General features: G+C 37.2%; 3 protein-coding genes across 5 annotated transcripts; 1 reads left to right on the forward strand and 2 right to left on the reverse strand.

Annotated features, from left to right (window-relative positions):
• Positions 1–1303: 1303 nt before the first annotated feature.
• Positions 1304–7657, reverse strand: orai2 (ORAI calcium release-activated calcium modulator 2). 2 transcript variants are annotated; one of them, XM_056745719.1, is made up of 4 exons: positions 7333–7657; positions 4098–4137; positions 3638–3873; positions 1304–3450 (listed from the first exon to the last, which is right to left on the reverse strand). In XM_056745719.1, the coding sequence occupies exons 2-4, from the start codon at positions 4126–4128 to the stop codon at positions 2878–2880; spliced, it is 840 nt and encodes a 279-aa protein (XP_056601697.1). In that variant the 5' UTR covers positions 4129–4137; positions 7333–7657; the 3' UTR covers positions 1304–2877. The 2 variants fall into 2 exon arrangements, with proteins under 2 accessions (XP_056601697.1, XP_056601696.1); XM_056745718.1 differs by having other exon boundaries at positions 7237–7653.
• Positions 7658–8020: 363 nt separating this feature from the next.
• Positions 8021–12104, forward strand: prpf4 (PRP4 pre-mRNA processing factor 4 homolog (yeast)). Of its 2 annotated transcripts, none has more exons than XM_056745716.1 (14): positions 8021–8165; positions 8491–8681; positions 8812–8998; positions 9160–9247; positions 9356–9435; positions 9525–9618; positions 9725–9819; positions 9912–9970; positions 10090–10213; positions 10293–10382; positions 10632–10754; positions 11027–11134; positions 11218–11336; positions 11655–12104. In XM_056745716.1, exons 2-14 carry the CDS (start codon positions 8522–8524, stop codon positions 11846–11848), a joined length of 1521 nt encoding a protein of 506 aa, XP_056601694.1. In that variant the 5' UTR covers positions 8021–8165; positions 8491–8521; the 3' UTR covers positions 11849–12104. The 2 variants fall into 2 exon arrangements, with proteins under 2 accessions (XP_056601694.1, XP_056601695.1); XM_056745717.1 differs by having other exon boundaries at positions 8034–8165; positions 8522–8681.
• Positions 12105–12245: 141 nt separating this feature from the next.
• Positions 12246–15956, reverse strand: rnf224 (ring finger protein 224). The gene is made up of 3 exons (XM_056745720.1): positions 15653–15956; positions 14138–14342; positions 12246–12716 (listed from the first exon to the last, which is right to left on the reverse strand). Exons 1-3 carry the CDS (start codon positions 15730–15732, stop codon positions 12438–12440), a joined length of 564 nt encoding a protein of 187 aa, XP_056601698.1. The 5' UTR covers positions 15733–15956; the 3' UTR covers positions 12246–12437.
• Positions 15957–18907: the final 2951 nt, after the last annotated feature.

The raw sequence follows: 18907 nt of genomic DNA on the forward strand, positions 1-18907 counted from the left end.
GTGAGGTAACTTCACCTGAACTTGTAATCATGCCCTTGGCATCGTTATGGTAATTGAGAGAACTAATACATTCATGTACAATTTTACATATTCAAATGGCTTATTCTGTGTCCATCACAAGAAATAGAATTTTCTCAACAATTCAATCATTATTTCAGTTATTTATATTCCCCAAAAAATAAAATTCTGCCATTATGTACTCACCTTTCGAGTTGTTCCAAATGTCCTTGTTCTGATGCACACAGAGAAAGATATTTGGAAAAATACTTGTAACTTAACAGTTCTTGGCTACCCTTGACTACCATAGTAGGAAATTTGCTTTATACATTTCTTTGTTCTGTTGAACACAAAAGAAGATATTTTGAAGAATGTAGGTCAGCAAACAGTTCTGGGGCACTTTTAAACAGCATTGTAATTTTTCCTACTATGGTAGTCAATGGAGTCCAAGAACTGTTAGGTTACAAGTATTCGTCCAAATATCTTTCTCTGTGTTCAACCAAACAAAGACATTTATAAAGGTTTGGCAAAAATATAGCTATAGATTTATACAAGCCAATGCCAAAATATAACAAGAGATGAATCTAAACAAGAACCACTTTATGCTTTGATTTGAAAGGGCCCTTTTTAGTCACAGTGTCAATTTATTCCCAGCTGTAGCCACAATTCATGTGTGCCTGCCAGTCACAGCTGTGAAACCCAACCATTCACTAATTTTAACAAGAGCACTACTGCGTTATTTTAAAACATGTGGGTTATTTTACAGCAAAATAAAACCTTTTAAATATATTTTGTTGTTTCATAAACACATTTTAGCCTTAATCAAGGCTGTAATGGATCTGGACATTTTAAATTCTCATCAAGATCCTCAATAATGAGTAGGTTTATTGTACTAAAGTCACCAAAATAATTCAAGTACATTAATTAAAATAAAAAAGTACAATATTTTTCATGGTTGTAATGCTTTTTTGCTTATTAGGTAAAATATGACTCAGACATTTTCGTATCGGGTTTGATTTATCATCAATAGTCTGAGCTCACGCAATTGAATGGGTGCGGGGATCATTTGCATATTCACAAATCTGTGTATACTAAATAGAGCAAGGGTGTGGAGTTACATTCATTTTAAGGCATGAAGAAATTATTGTCACGGGAAAAAACTTTTAATGCTATTTTAATGCTTAAAGATGAGTTTTGAGTTATAAAATTATCGAATGCAGTGGGACTTTATATACAAGAGTAAGTATAAAACAGGGTTCCAGCACCCTAGGTGCTCAATTTCTACCTATTAATATACGCAAACATGTTTAAAGTAAACAAAATAAATCATGTTTATTTGACATAAATTAACATACAAGTACAGACAAAGGTTGAAATAACATGCTACTCAACAAAACACAGCTAGCTACATTTTCCGGACACCTTTCACACTGCATTTCTATTGAAAGTGTGGCACAATGCAACAGATATCTCAAAAATGACCAAAATATTTTCACACGCACAACAAGAGCATGTCCTTTAAAAAGCTCACAAGCACAGAACACAAGTTACTATGGTCAGCGTTTCCTTGTTTGAGCGTTTACGCATTGCAGGTGCAGTTGTAACAGAAGAAATGCTTCGTAATGCTTCATTGCATGGTCAACTCAATGACATTTACATTGTATTAATGCGTTTGACATTATGTTTGTGATAAGGCATGAAAAGAATTACTGCACAAAGTCTGTAAGTTAACCTTGCATTGCGAAATACTTATACATAGGGTCTTAATATCGAAAAGCAAACAGAACAAGTTGTAGACTATACTACAAGTGCAATTGTTTTGTCAACTCAGCTATTTAAGGCAGGCAGAAATTGGTCCTACTTCTTGTCCCCTTGGAATGTTTTCCTCATTTTAACTTGACCAACATCATTTTGAGATTCCAACTCATGCTGTACTACACAGTTTTGGCTTGGCCTGTAATGCAAGTTTTTTTTACTTCATTCAAGCAGTTTGTAATTGTGCCCATTCATTTTCTTCAAGCAAAAAATGTTGTTATTGTCATCAACAGTGCAAATGTTTAGTAGCACACAGGAATAACATTCTTTGTGTAAAATATGGACAATTCTCTTGTGCTTGACAAGTGACAGTGCGATATACATGCGAAAGCAAAACCTTTCATGAAATAGAAGTGTACACAAAGCTAAACTAGATTTCACGATTGATCAAAAAATACAGCACTACATATAGGCCTAGCATAAGCAGCAGTTGTGCCATATGAAACTGCTTATAATGATATTATGTAGTTTTCCAGGAAAATATATGGACAACAATTCTGTAAAGATGACACAATGAGAGTTCCTCTATTAAACAGAGACAAAGTACAATTGTAAATTGTGCATTTATCTTTTTGAATCAAATCTGAAGCTCATACAGGCATGTATAAAAGCTGGATATTTCAGTTTAATATACTCTGGCAGTGACTCTTGAAACTTTGATCCTTAAAGACCAATTCATTTGGCACACTTTCGATCCAGGTTTGCATTGCAAAACTCTAATGAACACAAAACAGGCCAATGATGGTCAAGCAAGCAACCACATGACATTCCTTTTTCTTACTAAAGGCAGAAAACAGAAAATGGCACATGGCACATGAAATGACCTATAGCCTAAAAAAATATAAATAAATAGCCCTTTGCTGTGGACATCTTGTAAACTTTCCTCTTTTGTTTCTGTAAAGCTTTTTGCAGTTTTTAAACAAGTGATCCTTCCAGCAGGCAAATAGCACATCTTCTCCAAAATAAAAATAGAAAAAATGCCCCAAAAAGGAGTAGATATTGATGTGGTTGAAAGCTATAATTGTCAAGCGATGGAATGCTGCAAAAACAGCGCATCCCTGGATCTCAAACTGCTTGCAAGCCTCGCTCGTGGCCATCCAGTTGCACCTTGATCTTGTGCAGTTCCTCAATCTCTTGATGGTGCCGCTCGGTTTTGTGGCGTACCAGCGAGCGGTAGAAGTGGATGGTGAACACCACAAAGATAAATCCGACCGGCACCATGATGATGGTGGAGGCCAAGGCCGCCTGAAATCCGCTGTGCCCCGGCTGAACCGCTGGGGTGCTACCGTTCTGCTTCAGGGCTGCGATAACGGCTGCGGACTGCGCCCCAGAGTCAACCGGCAGGAATTTGATCCAGCAGAGAAGCACCACTTCCGCTAGGAACAACAGAATTCCCAAGGCGGTGGAAAAGCCCCAGGCGAGCTCGATATAGTAGTGCATCCTTTCGTGGGGAGATTCGGAGACGGAGTTGAGATTGTGAATGTTGCTGACAGCTTCGACGTTGGGCAGGATGCAGGTACTGATGAGGAGAGCGAAGAGGTGGACGGCCACAAGTACTGTGGTACAGATGCTGAAAGCAATGAGAAGGAAGCGCGGGTAGTTGTACTGCATTTCCAGCTGCACCTCTACCATGGCCACCTGAAAAAAACATTATAGTTTAAAAATGGTCAAATATTTGCCATTCACTTTCTCCATATTTAAAAAGCAGTGTATAAACGTATGGCTTATCAAAAAATGCAACAATATATCATACAATTTATTAACCTACAGATAACCTAAACAATGTGTTGTTGGTGGTACTGTCTTTGCAATAAATAATACTGACCATTGCAAAGCCAGACAGCAAGGCCGAGGTTCGACTCGAGGCTTTGAGTTTGGCCCTGCTGAGATAGAGTTTTCTCCATGAAAGAGCCTGGACAGAGTGGTGGTTAGACGTGACCAGCTCCAGATAGCTGCGACGAACCCAATCTCTGTAGTCCATTCCACCACCATCCTGCAGCCTGTCAGGGCATCCAGGAGCTGGAGAGCCCATTGGCACATTCAGCTCACTGCTCATAGTAACTGGGGAGAGTTTTTACAGCACAGATAACATCACTTTTTTTAAATAATCTAACAAATAACAAAATTGTTTGACACACCAATCCAACATGCATCTTTAATCTGCATTTAAACTTGGCAAATCGTTTAACACCATATTGTTACCACCTGATACTGTCACAAAGCAAAATACCTAAATATGATATAATGTACAGATGGCAGAAATGGCTTTGCAATCTGAAACATACCTGATTGGCTGTCTTTAGGACTGGCTTTCATCAGACATCTCTAGTTAAAATAAGCAAATTAGTAATTTGTTACAATATGGACAGCTGCAGTTAAATTGAACTTGGAATTGTCTCAATGCTAAATATCTCTTGGGACTCTACGGTGCTTTAGACATTACATACACAATATATCTTTATATAAAGAGCAGAAAGACTATGCAAAAAATATAGACCACTTCCTAAAATGTAAACACTGGTGCAGAAACACATCTGGTTTCATTTTTAATCTAACAAATGAAATTAGTATATTCATTTAACATTTTCATTTGGTTATAAATGTTCTGTTGGTTGCATTTTGTACATTTGTGATAGCGTTAAAAACGGAAACAGGAAGTTCTTCTGGACTAAGATTGTTCACATCTTTTGAAGTGGTCAATAATAATAAACATCATGACATAATAAAAATGGCAATTACATGCCATAATCCCACATAAGACCTTAAAGAGATAGTTCACCCAAAAATGAAATTCTGTTGTTCCAAACCTATACATTTATTTGTTCTGCTAAACACAAAGGAAGATATTTGGAAGAATGTCAGTAACCAAACAGATCCCCCAAGGAGTCATTGACTCCTACAGTATTTATTTTTCCTATCATGGCAGTGAATGGGGAATGAGACCTGTTTGGTTAGGCAAGACAAGGCAAGGCAGGTTTATTCATATAGCACATTTCATACACAAGGCCAAGGTGCTTTACACAAAAGGATTGACAAAGAGAAATAAGACGTATTTTTTAAAATGCAAATGATTCAAGATCGCACCACTTTAGATTTTAAGAAACAATAAAACAGCAATAAAATTGATAAAAAATGTGAGTGTATATATAAAAAGATTAAGGTTGTAAATGCATAGCTACAAGTGTTTTTTTTATTTGGATTTAAAAGTAGCCACTGTTGGTGAACATCTAATGTCTTCTTGAAGCAGATTCCAGCTACGGGTGGCATAAAGGCTAAACGCTGGCTCGCCTTGTTTTGAGTGAACCCTTGTTATCTCTATGTAAACTGACTTAATCCTAATGATCTGAGAAGTCTGTTTGCTTTATATTCAATAAGCATATCTGAAATGTATTTAGGTCCTAGACCATTGAGTGATTTTGGGAACACCTGTAAGAAGTCCATTACAGTAATCCACCCTGCTGGTGATGAAAGCATGAACTACTTTGCGTCTTTAGACCTCTTAAGTCACGGTATGTGTTTATCTTGTTAGTTTCATCATTGGTACCAAATACAATGACTCAAGTTTTGTCTTTATGTAACTGAAGGAAGTTTTGACACATCCAGCTGTTAATTTCATCAGTGCATTGGCAAAGAGAGTCACTAGGCCGGTAGTCATTGTGTGAGAGGGCTAGATAGATCTGAGTGTCATCTGCATAGCTGTGGTAGGCAATTTGATACTTTTTCATTATTTGGCCAAGTGGGAGCATATGCAGATTGAACAGGAGCGGAGCAAGAATTGAGCCATGTGGAACACCACAAGTCATGGGTCTCCAGTCAGATATTTGGTTGCCTATGTTCACATAGTAACCTCTCCCTTTCAGGTATGACCCAAACCATTTAAGTACCAACCCAGAAAGCCCTACCCAGTTTTCCAGCCCATGTAGAAACATGGTGTGATCTACCGTGTCAAAGGCAGCACTGAGATCTAGTAATACCAGAACTGATATTTTGCCCGATTCAGACTTCAATCGAATATCATTAATTATCTTTATGAGCACTGTCTCTGTGCTATGATGCTGACGGAAACCAGACTGATAATTGACCAGGTAGCCTGGATACACAGAAATTTAAACAAATTTGGAACAACTTGATGGTGAGTAAAAGGTGACAGAATTTTCATTATTGAGTGAACCGTCCCTTTAAACAAATATCACATGACAAATATATCTCCAAAAAAAAAGTATTTTGCCACAGTTTAAAATGCATGATTTGGATAGAACACTCAAAATACCAAAACACAGTATAACACCCTTTGTCACGACTATCTTCTTGACTTGCACTGCATAGGTTGGTATTTTGTTGAATATTTGTTTCCTCCAAACCATCCCCAGAAAACAGATTGTACATTCATCATCCACTCCCAGTTTATGTGACAATATAATTTGTGTTTCCTTGACAACAGACTGCTCACGCAATAACTCCAGGGCCTTGTTTTCATTTTTCACCATACCTTCATAGCCGTGTGGACCAGATAAACAAACTTGCTTTTATATGCACTGTAATTACAAAAATATTTAGTTAACCCGAATTGTATTTTTTCTTCCGCCACTGCGTTCCTGGAGCTCACTTGGTAATCCTGGGCTCAATCCCCACGGAATGCACAAACTGATTAAAACGTGTAATGTTTTTAATTCAACTCAACATTAATAAATACCCCAAATGTAAAAATCTACCATAACTGTGAACACTAGTAAATAGTTCCCTACTTACTGAAGGATCTCGGACCTCTAATACACACACACAGATTCTTAAGTCCCTCATGACTGTAAATAAGAAACGTGGATGGGACATGAAAGTTGAAGCATACATCATTAATGCAACGAAAAGATCACATTTCAGACATGCTTTAAAAGGGAAAAAGACAGGGCAATACCATGTTTTACATTTTATGTATATATGGTTTTACCATGGTATCGCCAAAGTCCTTTTATTCAATGACCAACTGCTCAAATCAAACAAAGGTATTTAGTGTTTGTGACATCCTGTCCATCCTCTATCGAGATTTTCTTTTAATATGAATGTAACTCTAGTGCATCAATAATATAAATAGACTTAAAATGATCGCCACGTCACACGGAAAGCCCATCATCTCCTCGGGACCCAAATAAAACTAAACTGCACGAGTCAGTTGCAGTCCATACACAACGTTACACGTCTACAAGACAGGGATTTCTACTACCAGATCGTCTGCCTGTCTTGCAAATTTCAATACTCGCAGGGCCACAGATGTTTTTCTCGGTTCATGCAAGTTCCTTCCTGAAAAGCAGATCTCGAACCGTTTTTAGAGAATGCCAGCAGACGCAAAGCCAACAGACGCAAAGCCAACAGACGCATCCCATATGACATAAACAACTGTAACGTTACTGATATGATTATTCAACTTACCTTTGCTGCTAGACACTATTTGTGTTCACACCCACATGAGAGCGAGAGTACAGCGGATTTGAGGAATAGAGATGGACAGCTGTTCTGCATACTCACGTTTCCGCTTACTGGCTCTCCTCCAGTGTCACGTGATCTCCACGTCCTCCTCTGCTCCTTTTGTTTGTAATCACATAAAAGAAAGCGTATCTGCTGTTTGAAATGGATGTTTTACGACAACTTTAACACATCAATAACCCTGCATGTGTTAAAATGTGCTGCTCACGAGCGATTGGACCATTTCAATGCTTTTGTGCTGTCGCATAGACAATACATGTGTTTGGGCATGTTCGGCTGCATGTGAAACTGCGCAAACTTATCAGCGAATGACATTCATTTAGCGGTTCCTGATGTCATAGACGGACAAGTATGCGCAATGTGCGCCGGACTGCGTGCCTACGCACCTATACCGTTCGATGTTTTTTTGTCTCAATTGTGCTATAAAAATCCTGCTTCGAAATTCATTTTAACCATTTTACTTAGAAACAAGCAGTATTAGTCATCCCAAGAGCAATATTATTTTCAGAATCCTTTTTGCAAAATAAAAGTTATTACACTAGTGCATTTCATGATCTGAGTAGACCTCAGTTATTTTTTACGGTTCATTTATAAATGTTTTCCCTTTTTTATACGTGTTTATTTGACTCTCCTGTCAAAGACGTTTTTTGTTTATGTTCGAGGTCTACCCATGTCAAAAATAATGTTCCGTTTTAATCTTTCCATAATTTGGCCACTAGATGACGCTGTTTGCAGTGTCGCTAGAACGGGCGGATGTGACGACATATTATGCGCCGGGTGCCCGCGTTGTGTGGATGGACGTTTGTAGTGCACTTTAGTTTTCAAATAAACAAATTGTAAGGGAAACAAGTTGTGCCCGAGAAATAGGACAAAGGGTGAGTGAACAGTTTATTGAACCGAATGTTATTATGATGCAATAAGTTGTCTTCCGCTTAGTTGCCTATAACGTGTAACTCTGGAGTCTGGACTGTTATTGGCTGATTTTCCTCATATTTTGGTCTTCTTTCGTATGGTAGTGCGCACTTGTCCAAAGAACATGGCAACTTAGTACAATGTTACTTTGAGTGAACTACCTCAGTTATTCAGTCGGTGTGTGCTTAAAGCACTTTTAATAGGACAGGCTGGTTAGCCCTTAATATGATGTAGTATTGCTAAAATTGTCAATTAAACATGATATTGTCTTGTGTGTTTTGAAATTAGTTACTCTGCTAGTCAATTTGCTTTTAAAAAGATGTCGGACGAAGACGATGCCCCAGTTGTGAAAAGGACCAGGATCTTCTATGGAAGTCTTGAAGAAAAGGAGAAGGAACGCCTCAGCCGAGATGGAACAACTTCTGCTAAAGATGCGGTTAAGGCTGGCATCAAGGCTGGACATATTAATATCTCCAGCGGTAAGTTTAAATGGAAAGTTACTGTTAGTATTAGTATAATCTTATCAAATGTTCTACAGATTCTGACCTTTCTATGGTGGTAGGCATCTTCTGAAGTTAATTGTAAGTGAAGTAAATTTGTTTCCCTCAGGTGAGTCCATGGAAATGGAGGAACGCGTAAGCGAGCGACAGGCTGAAGTATTGGCAGACTTTGAGCGCAGAAAGCGAGCCAGACAAATCACCGTCTCCACCGATGATGTTGAGGTCAAGGCCTGTCTCCGAGCTCTTGGAGAGCCAATCACGCTGTTTGGGGAAGGACCTGCGGATAGACGAGAAAGGTGGGTGGCCACTTAGTCTGAGAGCCAGTGAGCCGAGACCGTTCAGATTGAAGCTTGCTAACACATGACATAAACATTAAAAGCAATCATGTTTGTTAGAGAGTCTAGGATTGTGATTTAGTGCAGTGATTTTTCACACCTTTGCATTTTTTTATCCACAGATTGCGGACCGTTCTTTCAGTGATCGGTCCTGACGCTTTGAAGAAATCAAAGAAAGAAGAGGAGAAAATAAAGCGCACGCAAGAAGAAGTAAGATTTGTTTCGGTCTTCTTTTTTTAATTCACATTAACCTCATAGAATCCAATGGATTTGACGTGCTCACGGAATGTGAATGTTTGTGCATGTGTTTTAACGCAGTATCAGCAGACGTGGTACCATGAAGGTCCTTCCTCTCTGAAGGAGGCGCGTCTGTGGTTGGTGAAGTATTCATTGCCCAGGTAAAAAGAATTAGTTGTTATCGAAAAATGTCATAAATGTTTATAAACCTCATTCTCATATAAAATGGGATCTGTTTCATTTGGTACAGAGCAGTGGAGAGGTTAGATGCCGCAAGAGCCCACAAGGAAATTCCAGAATCTACAAGAACAGTACGACAACAAGAGCTTCACAAGAGCCTCCGGGTAAGTTTTTTTTGCATTTCCAGGAAATGGAAAAAGTGGCTTTATGTTGATGTACTTTATTACTTATTATCGTTATGTATTATTTATTTGATTTTGTTTTATGCAGAATGTGAATAACTTCTGCAGTCAGATTGGCGATGACCGTCCAATATCCTACTGCCAGTTTAGCCCCAACTCTAAGATGCTGGTGACTGCATCTTGGTAGATTATAATTCTTGCATGTATTTAGTAGTTTTTAAATGTATGATTGCATAATGTGTAATGTACTTCATGTTCTCTGTTGGCTTTCGTAGGAGTGGTTTGTGTAAATTGTGGAACGTCCCAGACTGTACACTCGTGCGCACACTAAGGGGTAAATATCCTCTTATTTTTCAGTTACTTGGCCATGGTTCATCTGTATATTGTTTATTTTACAGTTTTAATGTATCATGTTAAATAGCACTTTGCTTGAATTAACGTTTTCATCTTTAGGTCACAATACCAATGTTGGAGCGATTAGCTTTCACCCTCAAGCCACGCTGACACTGGACGAGTCAGATGTCAATATGGCCTCCTGTGCGGCGGACGGCTCGGTTAAGCTGTGGAGTTTAGACAGGTACATACCTGTACATACATGTGTACGTTTCGGTCTTCAAAGTGAAATTCAAATTTCTCATGTAACCTTTTATCTGTAGTGATGAGCCTGTAGCAGATATTGAAGGACACTCTATGAGGGTGGCACGGGTAGCCTGGCACCCATCTGGGCGTTTTTTGGGCACAACTTGGTAAGATGTTTTTCTTTTGTATTTGAAATGATATATAATTAGTTATTTTGGAAATGTTGTCTTGATTATAATGTCATGCTATATGTATGTATGTATGTAATATAAAATAATTCCACTGATGTAATTGACCAAATGAGAAACAAAATTTATCTGGAAATACATCTAATCAAATCTCACTAGTGGATACGCTCTTAATTTCCAACACCTTATATATTTAACAAAGTGCGGTCATTTTCTTTTTTTTTTAAGCTATGATTGCTCATGGCGATTGTGGGATCTTGAAGTTCAAGAAGAAATTTTGCATCAGGAAGGTCACAGTAAAGGAGTCCATGACCTTGACTTTCACCCGGATGGCTCGCTTGCAGGAACTGGGTGAGAGCTTTATGTTGAAACTCCTTTGTTGGAAAGATGTTGTCACAGCAATATTGTCTAAATACTTCTAACTGTCTTTTTGTTTATTCTTTAAAATATTTGGATGATCTACAATAGTCGTCTTTTGAGACGATTGCTCACTTTGTCTATTATTAAGGTCATTTTGAGAGCAAAACCACCTCCGCTTAATACCGATTTAACAAAACGTGCTTGGTTATAATGGATTTAATGTTTAGAAATGCATCTAATTTGTACAAACATGATGTTTGCAGGGGTCTGGACTCATTTGCTCGTGTCTGGGACCTGCGTACCGGTCGTTGTGTGATGTTCCTAGAAGGTCATTTAAAAGAGGTTTATGGCATCAGCTTCTCACCAAACGGGTAATGAAGTATATCTAAACATTTAATACGCTTAAACGCTTTATTAAATCGTTCTTTTTTAACTTGGCTATTTTTTCCTTTAGCTACCATGTGGCAACAGGAAGTGGAGATCATACCTGTAAAGTGTGGGACCTCCGGCAGAGACGTTGTATATACACGATTCCCGCCCATCAGAATCTCCTGTCATCCGTCAAGTTTCAGCGTAGGTGTTCAAGATCAAAACTAATTTAACAACATTAGCAGTTTCTAACTTTCCAAGTTGTTACTTTTATTACTTAAAACACATAAAAGCTGTAATTGACAATATCTATTTATTGGGGTAAATACCATATATCGGCCAACACGATTTATAAATTGACACACCCCTTCTCCAAAGTTAAGTCATCTCATGAGTTCCCACTGATAATTACAAAGCTGGTGGTTTGATCTGTGCTCAGTTTGTCATCCTGACATTGAAAGCAGTATTAATTCACCATTGACGTTATTCCTGACCGTGTCAACATAACACTCTTCTTTTTAGCTACGGACGGGCATTTCTTGCTGACTGGTGCCTATGACAACACAGCCAAGGTGTGGACTCATCCAGGCTGGTCTCCTCTGAAGACTCTGGCGGGACATGAGGGAAAGGTTATGGGGCTTGACCTTTCACCTGACGGACAACTTATTGCAACCTGCTCTTATGACCGAACCTTCAAACTCTGGATGGCAGAATAAGATCATTCTGTTTTCTCTGTGGGAGTTTGTGTGTTCTAGGGAACATCATGAAAGTGCGGTCTTTGTTTTCAGTACTTGGGTATGTTACTGTTTTTGTTAAAATCTATGATGGTGTAAATCATGTGTTCATTTTTAACTTCACATTCAGTTTTCTTTTAATTTTTTGTAGTTTTTTAAGGGCTGTAAATTGCAGTTTCAAGCATATTGTTCAATTGTCTTTGACAATTCACTTCAATTAAAAACTTCAACAATCATATTTTTAGTAGTGTCTCGAGAAACATCACGTTCTTCTGCCCTTTATGATTTTGGTGAGTATTCTGTTTGAAGTCCATTCAGACATACAGTACATTGAACTACTCTAAAGCAAACGTCCCTTCCATTTCACAAGATCTGCCACATCACCGTTGCATTTGGGTGCACAAAGTATATTCAGTGTTGTTGTCCCAGGCAGTTCTGTGAACAGTGCAATAATCATCAATAGTAGTTTCTGGTCAAGCAGATTTTTTTTTTTTTTACAAAATCTGACACGTAGAGCATCCTGTCGTTGCCCTTTGTGAATTGAAATGAGATCAAGTCTTTATCAGGAACATCAGCACCACCAGCAGCAGAGCAGGCAGTTCTTGCAACAGGGACTCCTATTGAAATGGTGGTCAGCTGTTGCCACATTGGCCCAGGCTAAGGGAGGCTGCTCAGTGATTGGCTGTTTAAAGGAACTCTTGGTCTCCAGCGGTGCTTTCTGGGTGTAGGTTCGCTGGTTTTCAACTTCAGCTTTAACGCCCAGAAACGCTGCCAGGTCTAGGTCAAGTCCACTGGCGCCCCCACGAGGAAGAGGAGTGTTTTGTCTGCACTGTGGACAGGGAATCCATATCTATGGAAGATGAGAAATCACATCTATGTCAATCAGAAATGTCTGACACTGCAGGGGTGTGATCATACAGTATTACATAAGTACATTAGACAAGCATTAGTCGTCATCAACTTAGTCTGGATGGAAAGTTTTTTCGTTGCTAGATTGCCATGAATTCATAATTTTAATACTATACCGCTAGTGGTTTTCCAAAAAGGTTTCCAATTCCTTCCCGCCCTGTCATGAGTGGCTATGGGCTTGGCCAAAAATGTAGTTAAGCCAGTAGTAGATATATGGACAGTTAAAATGAGAATTTGTTTCTCAAGAGGGAAATCAACATACAAATGGCTGAATACATCAAAAGGACCTATTAGGAAGTCATTCGAAAAGTAATTTGTTCTCTCAACAATGCGAAAATTGTAATTAAGTCACACAATCCCAGATGTATTTTTCTTTAAGAGACAAATAATATTAGAATATTTAGGTTTAGTTTATCTTCTAATACAGAAAAGCTCCAAAACCCAAATCCATCCAAATTACTTAGCAAGAATTCGGTTGTGAGAGAAAGCGGCTAATATGTTGATCTTATTTAGCTATCAATGTCGCTTATTAATGTATAAACAGAGGTTAGCGTAAATACAACTATGATGGTACATTGATAACTTTGAAACTCATTGGTTCTCGTGTCTTGGTTTTTGTCACAATAAGCTGATTGTATTTTCATAGAAACTTTACAACAGAACAGAAGGATGGAACGAGGGATGACGATATAGAACAGAATTTTCAATTTTGTGAACTGTTCCTTAAATCTTTGTTTTGGTTGTTAATGGCACTTATTGAGAATTTAAACCACTTGAGGGATACACAAATGCTTTTCTCTTTCATTGGTTAGTAGTGGCATTACACTCTTCAAAAAGATGGGTCAACAACGTTTTTGCGTTATGCTGTGATGTTTTGTGTAAATAATTATAAGGGACAATACAGTTTGAGTTAAAAATGTGTTGTCCTTAAAACGGTTCATTTAAGAATTGAAAATTCTGTCATCATTTGCTTGTCCTCAAGTTGTTCCAAATATGCATCAATTGCTTTAATCAGTTGAACAAAGAGAAAGATTTTTGAATGAATGTTTAACTAGACAGGGATTGTTCTATTTAGGATGTTTTATTCAAGCATAAATATAAACATTAAATACTTAATATTTGCCTAATACAGTGCAAAAAGTGTTCAAAACGGTTAAAAAACTAATTTCTAAATGAATTCATGACCTCATAAAACTCTACAAAAAAGAGTTTTCTGGATTTAAGATATATCTACAGCATTTTCAATTTGTTTTGTAATATAAAATAACCAAGCTTAGCAAACTAAACACCTAAACATGCAGATGAAACAGATCAAGCAAATTGTAGAATGTGGAGTACAGAATTGTGCAATACTGGCCTCACCTGCTCATTGATGATAGTGTCCAGTCGTTTTAGGCAAGCCTGGCAAAATGTGTGACCACAGTAGAGTTTCCGAGGGAGCCTCTCTCCTAAATTATACACGCTGTAGCAGATGATGCAGTCCAGTTTCCGGCTGTCCCTGGTGTTTTTCAGCCCAGTCTCCACATCGCCCTCAACTGGAGCTTCAGACACGACAACATCTGAGACCCTAAACAATGAGCTCAACATTATACAAGCATCTCTTTGTGTTTTTAGAGATGAACACAAAAGATATTGGATACTTCCTGGTTTTCACAGTTAAAATGTTGACACTGTAGTACCATGTAAAAGAACAGACGTTTTCTGGTAGCAGGGACCTGAGAACAATACTGTAATAAAACAGTCTTGTCATGTGAAATTACATGTTTTTTGAGAATTTTATTTTTTTACAGATTTGTCATGTATAATGTTCAAAAACGTATAATTTTATGGAATTTTACAGATGCTTTGCTGATCTTTTACATATTTTTTTAAATAGGGTAAATAACTGTCAAATCACAGGAAAAAGAACGCAAATTTACAAGAAAGCTTTTATTTTACTGTATATTTTGGAGCCTCAGCTGCCTGAATATTTTTTACAGCGCATGTTTTTATAGTAAATTTGTAGTCTATTTCTGTAATGTGGATGTTCAACTGTTTAATAAAAAAAATCCAGTTTTACATATACATGAAAATCTGTAAAACAGTGAAAATCTGTATAATTTGAATACACATGTGGATGAGAACTAACAATACATCCTCTAAAATTATGTAGAAAAGTGAAGTAAGCTCTGGTTAGTTTTAGTTTTAAAAAATCTTAGTTTTATCCATTTAAGATTTTATATAGGTTTTTTAAAAACAAGTGTGATTTAAGTGTCCAAATCCTTTTAGGGTCCTTTTTGTTTTTTTATATTCTTTCTTAACTCAACCAGTCACATGCAAGGTCAGTTAGCACAAGCCAATGTGTAAGCTGAGCTGGTTATATCTGTTTACCATTAGGGACAGTGCTGAGTTTATATGCGAGTGAGATTATAATAAAAGATAGAACTTTTAAACATCTTTCAAACCTTGTTCGCATTTGAAACCAGCTGTCACAACACATACAACCATGACCAAACAATGTGCTCAGTAACCTTATGAAAATATTTGAAGGAACATGTTTTATTTGCATAACTCGGCAATGTGATTTCATTGTTTATAGTCAGAGAGTAATACGTCAAAATGTGTTATTTAATGGAATTCATGTAATTCTTTCAAGAAGACGCAATGTAATAACCAGAGTCATGGATAAATAGAATAAGAATAAATATATTTGGAATATAATCTTAAGAATTCAAAATGCATTTAATACACAACATTTTAACAACTTTTGGGACAGGTCATTCATTAATAAGTTAATACGTATAACCACATTCTATATATTAATGAACCTTCATTTTTTAATATTAAATCAGCAGCTGTAACATTTTAAAAATGAACTTTTCCATGAAGAACGTCTACCTGTCCTCTTCCTCTTCAGGTTTATTTTGTAGCTCTCTGGTCTCTTGGGGTTCTGATGTTCCACTCACAGTTCCATCCATGTTTAATGTACCGAAAGTCCAAAGTCTGCTAACATTTTACAGTCAGTTCTGTATTGCTTTCTCCATGGTTCACGTCCTTTGTCAGATGGTTTTACACCTGAGTGCACTCTCTCTCTCACTTTGAAGTCTGCTCGCAACTCCCCATAGAACTGGCTCTACCTTTTGTTGCCGTTTGTTCCCAACCAACCACAACTGCCTCTCTGAAATGGAGGGCAAACAATGGTGTACCTCTCCAAAGTGTTTAATATTTAAGTACACCCTGTCCATGTGAACCTGTGCCTTACACACACTCACACACAACAATGCACGTTCACCCTCCTGAAAAAAGGGATTGTGGGAGGAGGTTGTAAATGAGTTGCATTGCTGCAGTCCTCCATGTAATTTATAAATCTCACTGCTCATGGCATTACTCAATGATATTCTAGTCGAAACTTAGATGCTGAACGTATATCTTCTATCTCGTAAGTGAAGAAATAAAAAGGCTAATTTACGAACCAAATGACTGTAGACATTTGTTTAGTTTAAAAACAAGGTGCAAAATAATCTGCGATAGATGGGCCCTTTCGCTTTGCAGTCCAAATAAACAGAGCCCTGCAATTGAAGCCTCTAGTCACCCAAAGACATCTGTCATCCCTGCATCTCTGGCAAATCTTCATCACCCCCCTGCAGCTATAGTACATCCCTTACAGAAGAAAATCTACTATTATTGGCCGAATGAAAACAATGTTATTAGAGATTTTTAGATTGGAAAGATCTCTTTCCGGATCTTCTTTCCTTTTGTGCATGGCTATGTGTCATAACATACTTACAGTAGTGTACAGTTGTGCATCCAAAACACTGAATATTTTAGTTACTATGCAGTTTGCATGCAAAAGTTTGTCTAAATGGTTGAATTATCTGTTGATGTATTAAAAAAGATTAAAATACAAAACATCAAATACAAAAATCTTTATTTGTAAATGTTGCTTACCACAGTAAAATGGGTACTTGCTGTTGATTGGTCAACAATTTATGCAGCTTTGCAAAAGTTAAAGAGGAAATATATTATGAATATTTCTTAATGGCTAAAAGTGTTGCTTGAGTTAACACCCCTTTCGCCTTGACCATATTCACTATGTAACGTAACCTTGAGTGTTGGGTCCTCTTGGTTAGCACCCCACTTATAGCTTTAGTTACATACACTAGATCACACACATAATATTTTTTACTATATATAGTGTATATGTTTAATTATATATGTACTTTTAAATGTATCAAGGCAAACACAAGCCCTTAAGGTGCAGGTCAAGGATAAGTATGGAAGACCGAAATATAGCCGTGCATACTTTTATTGATTGACAAGGGATTTTTTATTGATTTTATTATTATTTTTGGTTTCTATGTAATGGTGTGGTAAAGCAGACTTTTCCTAAAAAGTGCCATACAACGGTAAACTAATGCATCATTACTTATTACTACTTAAAAAAATGCCAAAATATATTATTTAAGTCATACACATTCACATATTCTACGATAACAGATTGAACATTTTGACTTTAAAAGGTGCACCTACCAAAGAGTCAGTCCAAGATTCAAGATTCCAGAATCTTGATTGGCATGAGAATCTTTACGATGTTAAAGCACTGAAGCATTTATCTACGAACTCTACTCATTCTCACACAAATACATGGCTTGCCAAAAGATGAGATTTTCATATGTTTTTTATTTGTTGAATAAGCTCACAATAAATGTATTTATCGCTTAAAATAATTTCCATGGGGCTTGAAACAAAGATAGAAAGAAAACATTAAACATGCATTTCTTTTCATTTCATTGTCCTTGGGTTTGGAATGAATTTGGGCAGAACTCTAGATACACTTCCCCTTGAAAAAGGTTTAAAATGTTATTTGGAATCTGTTTAAAATAACACCAGTCACAGTGTGCTTCGTTTGTGCTGTTTTGCTTGTGCAAAAACTTAACACATCATTTCCCCTGATTTCATGTTTGCTATGATAATAAAATAACAACCCTGTACTTAATGTCCACAATAGCTTATTTATGGGTATATGATTACATGTGATGTTCACGCTAAGATGGTTGTATAGCATATTCCAGGTCATGCATTCCACAGTATATTAAAATAGTTACCCCTTTGTTTTACATTTTTTTATTCCCCAATCTTTGCATATTGTTCCCCTTAAACTACAAATATGTTCTGTGGAGGTACATTATTGTTGTTACACTGTAAATTCTGTTTAATTATGCAGTAAATTGCTGCAAAATTAGCTGCCACGAGGTGGCAGCAAAGAACAAACATTTTTGCCATTATTAACTTGGAGTAATAATTCACAAAAATGTTTTTGCTTTACTGTCTGACAAATGGTGAAACTTTATCTTATTGTGCATTGACAGTTGTAGATTGTCTTGTTACCAAAACAGGGCAGAGACAAGTGAAGTGAAATATTCAGTTAAGAACAGCAGTATTCCTTTTGTGTTTTGCTTTGGTGCAGCATATTTGCTGCTCTTATTTCACACGTTGGCAATGTAGAAAAATAATTCCTCGTTCACAGTGTCTCCCTTCTGGCAAAATGAGGGCAACTAACGTCACTCATCCTACCTGTATCTGTGTCCGTACATGAGAACTCACCCTGGAGGACACCATGCAGTTTCTCAACTTTCCTGTGCACTGTTTATCGCTCACATTTGCAGGTTTGTGTTGCAGTAGAAAATGATGACACATGCAGATCCCACGACATTGTGAACACAGAAATATGATAACCTGCTTTGTAAATTTCTACTGATTATTGTAATAGCTGTAGGCCTACTGGTAGGGGCTGTCTGTCTTTTTTAATAGGAGAATAAGAGACTCTTTGAACAACCGGGAGTTGTGCACAAAGTAATCTGTAGTATCTGAAACTCAATCCAGAATGCTAATGTCTCCACCCAGTCCTCAGGGGCCTTTGGCTACTCCAAATATTGACTTTTGTATTTTATTTGTTTTTAATATGTATGAACAATATGATAAGTGACAACTACTACTAAAATGTGCTTTTTAGTAAATGTCAGAAAAAGTAAATATAAAAGTTTTGGTTTCAAATTTGTTATTTTCAGCATTTTTTCTATACAAGCAGATTCCACACTGACATAAATTTAATTGCTGGAGGTCGCCAAGGTGTTTCTATTCCACTGCTGTATT

This window comes from Triplophysa dalaica, chromosome 4 (assembly GCF_015846415.1).
Source record: "Triplophysa dalaica isolate WHDGS20190420 chromosome 4, ASM1584641v1, whole genome shotgun sequence".
Taxonomy (NCBI): domain Eukaryota; kingdom Metazoa; phylum Chordata; class Actinopteri; order Cypriniformes; family Nemacheilidae; genus Triplophysa; species Triplophysa dalaica.

Coding starts and splice junctions, on each gene's coding strand:
- rnf224 (XM_056745720.1), bottom strand. CDS start 15,732: ATGGATGGAACTGTGAGTGGAACATCAGAACCCCAAGAGACCAGAGAG. Junction 14,343..15,652: donor CCTGAAGAGGAAGAGGACAG/GTAGACGTTCTT, acceptor CTCATTGTTTAG/GGTCTCAGATGTTGTCGTGT. Junction 12,717..14,137: donor ACACTATCATCAATGAGCAG/GTGAGGCCAGTA, acceptor CATCTTCCATAG/ATATGGATTCCCTGTCCACA.
- orai2 (XM_056745719.1), bottom strand. CDS start 4,128: ATGAAAGCCAGTCCTAAAGACAGCCAATCAG. Junction 3,874..4,097: donor TCCTAAAGACAGCCAATCAG/GTATGTTTCAGA, acceptor AACTCTCCCCAG/TTACTATGAGCAGTGAGCTG. Junction 3,451..3,637: donor TGCTGTCTGGCTTTGCAATG/GTCAGTATTATT, acceptor TGTTTTTTTCAG/GTGGCCATGGTAGAGGTGCA.
- prpf4 (XM_056745716.1), top strand. CDS start 8,522: ATGTCGGACGAAGACGATGCCCCAGTTGTGAAAAGGACCAGGATCTTC. Junction 9,619..9,724: donor AGCTTCACAAGAGCCTCCGG/GTAAGTTTTTTT, acceptor TGTTTTATGCAG/AATGTGAATAACTTCTGCAG. Junction 10,383..10,631: donor CGTTTTTTGGGCACAACTTG/GTAAGATGTTTT, acceptor TTTTTTTTTAAG/CTATGATTGCTCATGGCGAT.